At 32.1% G+C, this 8,761-nt stretch overlaps 1 protein-coding gene across 1 annotated transcript; it reads left to right on the top strand.

Moving 5' to 3' along the window:
- Positions 1 to 5,939: 5,939 nt before the first annotated feature.
- On the top strand, positions 5,940 to 7,394 carry LOC125828272 (F-box/LRR-repeat protein At3g03360-like). Its single transcript, XM_049507587.1, has 3 exons — positions 5,940 to 6,890; positions 7,053 to 7,217; positions 7,329 to 7,394. The coding sequence occupies exons 1-3, from the start codon at positions 5,940 to 5,942 to the stop codon at positions 7,392 to 7,394; spliced, it is 1,182 nt and encodes a 393-aa protein (XP_049363544.1).
- The last annotated feature ends 1,367 nt before the right edge of the window (positions 7,395 to 8,761 follow it).

Genomic DNA, 8,761 nt, shown 5'->3' with positions numbered 1-8,761 from the left:
GCTTTCTTGGGGACTCGAACTCACGACCTTAAGGATGAAAGTTAGGAGTGCTTACCATCCGATCAACTCTCTCATGTCTCTCATTTTTATTTTATTTTTAACTTCATTCACTTCTTCCAAATTTAACTTGTGTAGATATTATATATTATATGATTATTTATACTCATACACAAATGCATGAAATTTACCACCCACAATTCATTCAAATGTAGATTATATTTTAATTAAATTGTATATTTTTAAAAATATCTTTAAATATATTTAGTACAATTCTGTCATTTTATTTATTTTTATAAATTTTAAAAATTATTTAGTACAGTGATAAATTTATATAAAATTAAACTATCGATTTTATTAAAAAAATTTAATAATCGGTTTAATTCGATCAGTAAATCAATTGTTTTGAAAAAAAATCAATTCCCATAACTATAGTACTTCATCATAATATATTTGCAATCCTAGTTGGTTCATTTCTTTCATTTGTTGCCTCATTTTTTAGTTTATTTCGACTTTCACACAGATGGAAAAATTTAATAGAAATTCATGAAATATTTCGCACCTTTGCAAAGTCTAATTTTGTAAGTCGATGTTATGTATGTATAGTTGGTCTATGTACGTATGTGGAATTACTATTAAATATGTACATATTTTTAGATAGAAGCAAATAGATCGACTTAGTCTATGCAGTTTACCAATCACAAATCAATAGACACGCACAAAAATTAGCACCAAGAGTTGAGAAATTATTTTTCTATTGTCTTTATCGATGAAAATGTATCAAATAAAAAACAGAAGTGTGAAATCAACAAATATTAGTGATCTAGTGGTAGACCTGTACCCCACTCACGATACTTATAACCTGGATTGTATTTTTTCAAATGATGCATTTTATAATTGTGTAATTTAAGAAAATTGATGAATTGAACTTTTTCATTTTTACAAAATCGACCGAATTCGTTGGTTTTAATATTTTCCCTCGCCAATTACCAAATGGACTCTGTCTATTTCTTATGAAGCAGTTGCATTATTCTTTTTGTAAGTTGTCACTTTTAATTATGAATAATTGGAGCAAAAAAAATTGTATTTAGTTATGAATTTTTTCGTAGCAAATAGTTGATTATTCACTACAAATTTTAAGTCATCGCTCTTTAACACCTTACATATTTCGTGACAATATTTTGGTTGTCACTAAATCACAAATTGATTAGAGACAATAAAATTTTTGTCACAAATTATTTATACTATTAGTGACGAAAATAAATGTCATAATTATATCTAAATTTTTATAGCTAAAACTTACATTATTAACTACGAACTCTAATTTGTCGATATTGTAACAACATATTTTTTAAGTTGAAATTTTTTTGTGTCCAAAAATTAATAAATTTTAAGACAAAAAATAATTTGTCATGAATTAGATACATTATTAGTGACGAAATAATGTGTCACTGATAACTTTAAAGTTGTGACTAACACTACTTAACAAATGGTGCCAATTAATTTTTTGGTGAAAAACTTTAGTGGACAAAAGTTTGCTACGAACTTTTATGTTTCGTCGCTAAAAGTATGTGTCTCATATATTTAAGCACAAAAAGTAAATTTTGTCACTAAATATGAACAATTGGTGACGAATTTGATGTCGTAGCTAATAATTTCATAGCTATATATATCATATTTGTAATTATTGTAGTGTGAAGAATCGTCAACTTTCATAATGAATCTTACTAAACTTTTTCAAAACATAATCTTTAAAATGTGTATTTATATAAATATACATTCTTGAACTATTTCTTGAAATAATGTACTTGAAGTTTAAAACAAGAATACTTTCTTGAAGTACCTCTTGAAACAATGCATAAGATATAATATGATAAAGTTTTTAAATAGTTTTAGCTAAAAGGTATCATGTGGTAGAATAACATGAACTCTAAATCAATCAAGGATCACTAACAACATAAGTAAAATGATTTCAATAATGTAACAATCAATGGGCATATTCGAAATAGAAGAATTCAAAATAAGGACTTTGGGGTAAGAATCCTAACTTTGACCTTACTAATTGAAATTGTAGATGTAGGGCATGAGGAAGAATTTAGTTCCCTCACTATGATAGTTTTAAATACCTTATATGCTCCAAATTCTTGAGAATCTTTGGAGGAAAACATGACAATAATTCGTTTCTTGAACCTTAGAGGTGAATTTTCTTGAAATCCTACGGATTCCAGGGGTAAAAGGTATTAATTTGTGTTAATATGAAGAAATCATCAATATTCTATGGCCAAATCTTGTCTTGAATGATGGATGAACCTGAGAGAAATTAGTTGAATACTTGAGAGCTTTTCTTTCTAGAGCAAATTTTTGAACTAGGAAAGTGAATCACGTCTTTGGATGGCTATTAAGAGGCTTTAGACACGCGCTATCGCGTAGAAAATGTATCAGGCGTGCAGTCAACGCGCAGGAAGGCAATAACTGTTGAAGGATATTTTTGAATAAAAAACAATGGTAAAGAATATTTTTAAACCAAAAGATGGAAAATGTTATTTTTTAGCCATTTCCAATTAACTTATATATATTCTTGGCCCTTTTCCCAACAAAATAATATTGACTATTTTATGGAATCTCCATTTTCTATTTTTCCTCTAGTTACTGAATTGATGAACAATCAGTTGGAAAAACTATATGTACAGCGGAAACATACTAAAATCATACAACTTACATGAATAATAGACAACACATTGCTTATACTAGAACAAGTACAATCATGTTAGGGCATATAAAATTTCTGAATTTAATTTTAGAATTACCTCTTGAAGCGTGAGCCGATACCTTCAAGTGAATCCACAAGCTAGTCTACAAGCTAGAGACTTCAAGCAAATTCATAAGCTAGTCCACAAACTAGACCACAGTTCTACGGTCTTCTACAGTGATGCCAAGTTCACTTCCAAACCCTCTCAATACTTGGGTGGACAGGTATTTTATGGAAAAAATTATTTTTCAAGGGTTAGAAGAATCCCTATTTATAGAGATTTCTTCTTAGTCCAAGTAAAAGGAATACCATGTCTTTCCTTAGAATAGAAAGACATGTACATCTCCCTTTCCTTAGAAAAGAAAAAAGTCATGTCCTTCTTCCTTTCCTTAGAATAGAAAAAGTGATATACTTCTCCCTTGCCTTAGAACATAGAAAGATACATACTTCTCCCTTTCCTTAGAATAGAGAAAGACACATACTTCTCCTTTTTCCCTTTACAATAAATTCTGAGTTCTAGATAAATATGGGCACGGTAGGGACCACATAATTAATTACCGATGCTTCCTATTATGAAAATAATTCCAAATAATTAATTTGAATTATTCTTACCATAATAAATTACAAATCATTCCACTAGAAATTCGTAATTGCACTCCTCTATTTATATTTCGAAATTCCCCATGTTATGATTATAGATACTAATCAATAAATTAAATTACTGACGAACATAATTCAATGATCAATTTCCTTTAGAGCATTGCTTAACTTATTTCATGTGTCGGATTCTTAAATCCACTTGCAAGGTTTGACACGATGAAAACTTTTAAGCTTCTCAAAAGGCATATTATCAATCTCTATACCGAGACATGGATTCCATCAACTAACTTATTATTTCACCAATATATATTATCATTATCCAATCTACCAGGAATATTGACCCATCTTAGAATCTCACCGTTTAATAAATCAAAACGATGATTAACATATACAGATCATAATAGTTATATCAGGATTAAGAATATAAGTACATTTAATAGTTTAGAGAATATGCTTTTGTCAGTCAGTCTAAAGCAACTATCTCTACTCGGTCTCGTTCAATACATACAAAATGCACTAGCATAAGAAGTTGAACCTATACCATTCCCATAATCAAGATAAACTACATATAATCTTGTGCTACAATCGTCCCGATGACATGTCCAATTTTCATCTTAGATTGTGAACAAAAAAAAACTTTATACTTATAAGAACCGATGATTTAATCCTCTGTATATAAGCTTAAACTCTATACACTAAATCATCTACTATATAAGTAAACAAGCACCATAAACGAATATATGATCTATAAAAATAAATAAATAATTATTCTATAATAAATACTATATCTAAACACGTGGTTAATAGTATATATCCCAACACAATCTACTACTAATAAGTTTCTTTATCAATCAATTCAAAGTTTAGTTTGTTACATTTTCTCAGTCAGGTCGTTAAAAGGTAATGATCGGATTCTATGTTATATTCCTTTTTAGCAACCAAATTTATCATTCAAGTCGTTAAAATCCTTCAATGGCTATAACAAATTTGGTCATTATAATTGCTTTTTATTTTACATTCTGTAATTACATGTTATCTTTTAACATCCAAAAATAGTAATGAATTCAAGCACATAAATATTCAGCTATATTCAAAACAATCAGTATTCCATTAAAATTTCGTAGTTAACTACATAGACCTTGAAAATTAATGAAACCCATCCAAGTTGTATGACAATATATTTGTCTCCTAACAAAAGAGGAAATAAAGTTATAAAGTATGCAGAAAAATGCATCTTAAAAATAACTCCAACGTTCCAATCATCATGCTTCAACTTGCTCATCATTTTACTTAAAGTCCAGACCTTTCAGATTTCAGATTCACAATCAGTTTAAAATCTTGATGTATAACATATCGTTATTGTATATCAGATGAAATATTAGATGCATATGATGAAAAAATGAACCGCATTCGAGGAAGAGGTACAAGGTTTGTTTGGAATGCCTATTTAATCAATATCATCCTTCGGATACTGAGCAGTTTTATCTCAAAAGGGAGAAATGTACAACATCTACATCATAAAATACGATATCTTTTCAGATTTGACGGAATGCTGTGAAATGTTTGTACAGACCAGTTGATCATCTGTTTTTTCCATTGCATTCTTCTTTCTCAATTCACTTTGCCTGAAAAGAAATATAATGTTAAATGTCATAATGACTCTATGAAATTCAGTGTTTTTTGGCATCAATATATATAATCATAAGACTTTGATGATAATCAAGAAAATATCAATAGCATAGCATTTGGTACACGACAAGGGTACAGTTCATTGAACAACTCTCGCACTTTCTTGTCTTTGATATGATAATGAACTTCTCCAAAACAGTTGCACTCTGAAATTTTGAGAAGTTTGTCATAACCATGTTTGAAATGATCCTTCAAACACACCAAGAAGAGTCGACAATCTTAACATTCCCGAGGTCGGGTACCCTTTGTGCCAAATAATTTGACTCAAATTGGCACCAGGAACAAATTGGAGACATAATATTATCAGGACCAACTGCAGGTTAGCCTAATGGAAATTGATTTCAAAGTAGAAGCACCTGGCACACAAACACTTCAGAACCAGCAAATCTGAAAGTATCCATGTCTATGTTAAGTGTCTCTGCTCTGCTCCGAACAAATTAAACTTTTTCGTATGCAACTCCTCTCATATCTAAATTAGGACAACCCGAAACACAAGTAATCAATGCATGAATTAACTATTACTAACTAATCTCTTTAAAAAGTAAAATCCTCACTCCACTCATGCTTTCAATGTTGAGCAATGAACTCTTCTGTCTCGAGAAGATTACGACTTTTCAAAAAACGGTTGGCAACTCTTCTTCTAAAAATGCGTCTTTTGCTGAAGCAGCACCTGTTTTTATAAGAGGGACATTTAAGTAATTTAACTTTTAAATTTAAATTCTAAAGATCTTTGACTTTTAAATTTAAATTCTAAAGATCTTTGACTTTTAAATTTAAATTCTGAAAATCTTAGACTTTTAAGATAGTATATATATGTGTGGTAGGTAATACTGATCTGTCAAAGCATTTTATTGCCTGAGATAAACACAAACAAACCAATCGATCAATCTCCCCTCTTTTGCCGATGGAGATGACAAATCTGAAGAAGCAAAAGGTAACAGAGGAAGAAGCACCACAAGGAATCAGTAAGTTGCCGGATCTACTCCTCGTTCAAATTCTCTCACTTCTCCCAACAAAGGATGCATTCAGAACTTGTCTAATTTCTCCAACGTGGCGGCGTCTCCCAACTTTAATTGATAGCTTTAATTTCACTTGTTCAACTGACCGGGAAAGAGAAGATTTCTCCTTTATTCAAAATGCATTAGCACATTCCTTCTCTTCCAAAATTATAAAGTTCAAACTCGACTTAACTGACTTGAGTCTATCAGACTGCAGTTTCAGGCCTGAGTATGAAATTCTAATCAGTGGTTGTTTTAGTTTTGCTGTTGAAAGAGAAGTGGAAAATGTTGTGTTGTGGTCTCAGTATAGTAATGGGTGCACATTACCTGAATCTCTCTGCACATGTTCATCCTTGATAACTTTAGATGTTAAACATTGTGGCTTTAATAACGCGGTCATAACGTGGAACTCTCTAAAGAGTATAAAGTTGGGGCATTTGATGCTAACCGATGATGAAATGGTGAAATTATTGTCTGGCTGTCCTGCATTGGAAACAATGGAATTATATAGCTATACTGGTTTCCATCGCCTGGAAATTAATTCCCTAAAATTGAAGACACTTAAGTTGAAAGATTATGTTCGGATGGGTGGAAATGGAGATGACTTAGAAATTCTTGCCCCGTATATTCAGCATTTGGAAATATCAGGAGAAGATCTCAAGTGTAGGCTTATTGATGTGTCTTCTGTAGTTAATGCTAAGCTCATTTACAGCTTTCCCTGTATCAAAGGCATTCCAAGTACTTATGTGGAAGACTGCTGCCGTGACTATCATCAAGTAGTATATACCCTCGTCCAAGATAATTTTCAAAAGTTATGTTATGCAACTGATCTAACAATTGGAACTTGGTTCACACAGGTTTGTCTTTAACTCGAAAGTCCTTACAATATTGATGTTTCTTAGAGCTGTGTTTAGACAATTAGATTTGTCAAAGTACTATCTGTCTGTTGTGAAGTACTTCCCTTTTGTTGTAATTGTTTTCTCCATTATTTACTAGTTTCGTTGGGATTACTGCACCAGGTCATGTGCACATTGCAGTTCAAAGGGTCGCCCATTTCAGAATTGAATTGCAAATATTTAACGCTGATGTTGCATATGACAACGTTTAATATGTACGGAGTAGCTGGTCTTTTGAGAGCCTCGCCACATGTGGAAACAATCAGCATAGAATTGGAATATACGCTGGTAAACTTCCTTGAACTTATCTCTTCTTTTTACGTCTTTTCATTTCGTTGAAGTGTTTGTCACATTTAATCTGACCTGCATTTGGTCCTGATTATTTTTTTTTGTCTCCAGTTAGATGATTTCCCGATCTACAATTGCTGCTGCAGCTCTGAGTTACTTGATTTGGCCAAATGTTGAGAAATACATATCTTGTACATATATTCTTGTATATTCAGTTTCCATATTAGTAGATCAAATCCCATTAATTGGGGATCACGATTTCTTACCTAAAGCTAGGCTAGATTGATTTGTATCAAGCTGTATATATATCGGATTGTGAATAAAGAAAATTACTTCAGCAAAATATATTGTTCTCTCTTCTTTTCCAAGATGGTATTAGAGCTTGATCAATCCAAAAGTCCAAACACTAGCAATAAGAGTAACGATATGAATTCATCAAATCCATATTTTCTTCAACATTCAGATCATCCCAGCCTCATGCTTGTTCCAATCAAGTTGAATGGGATCAATTATCCATCCTGGAGCAAATCAATGATACATGCTCTCACAGCCAAAAACAAACTATCGTTTATTGATGGATCAATTGAACCGCCATCAGAAATAGATAAGCCAACAGAGTATGCGTTGTGGAATCAATGCAATAGTATGATTTTATCATGGCTTGCTCACTCGGTGGAACCGGATCTAGCTAAAGGAGTCATCCATGCCAAGACGGCTCACCAAGTATGGCAAGATCTTAAAGATCAATTTTCTCAAAAGAATGCACCAGCAATATATCAGATTCAAAAATCATTGGCTTCACTCTCACAAGGTAACATGAACATTTCTTCCTATTTCACAAAACTCAAAGGTCTTTGGGATGAGTTAGATACATTTCGAACATTTCCCACTTGCAATCAAATTAAAGCACACACCGATCAAATTGAAGAAGACCGTGTAATGCAATTTCTAATGGGTCTTAATGATATCTATAATGTTGTTCGATCCAATATTCTTATGATGTCTCCCCTACCTAATGTACGCCAAGCATATTCACTTGTTATTCAAGAAGAAACACAGAGACAAATGACGTCGGAATCAACAGAAAGTTTCTCTATTGCGGCTGCAGTTCAAAGGCGTTCCAATAGTTTTTTCAACAAATCCAAGGATAAGCATTGTGAGCATTGCAATCGAGAAGGACACACAATTGAGAATTGCCGCACTCTGAAATTTCATTGCAAGCATTGCAATAGAAAAGGTCATACAGAGGATAGATGTAAGTTTAAAAATGGCACTTGGTCTCCCAACAACTCAGGAAGCCAAAATAATCGACAACAACGCGGATCTCAGGGTAATCCTTCTCATGTTGCTAATGTAATAGACACTCATCAATCTAAGAATGAGATTCACTCGCAAGATTCCAATGGTTCACATGGATTTTCAGCAGAACAACTCCAACAGATTGCTCAGGCAGTAAGTTTGTTCACGCAAAATAGTAATTCTACCGGTAATAGCGATGCCTATGCAAATGCAGCAGGTCTGTCTCTTTTTCATAATGTTTCAAT

This window comes from Solanum verrucosum, unplaced genomic scaffold (assembly GCF_900185275.1).
Source record: "Solanum verrucosum unplaced genomic scaffold, falcon-dt-bn FXZP01000047.1, whole genome shotgun sequence".
Taxonomy (NCBI): Eukaryota; Viridiplantae; Streptophyta; class Magnoliopsida; order Solanales; family Solanaceae; genus Solanum; species Solanum verrucosum.
This window is presented reverse-complemented; position numbering and strand designations above follow the sequence as displayed.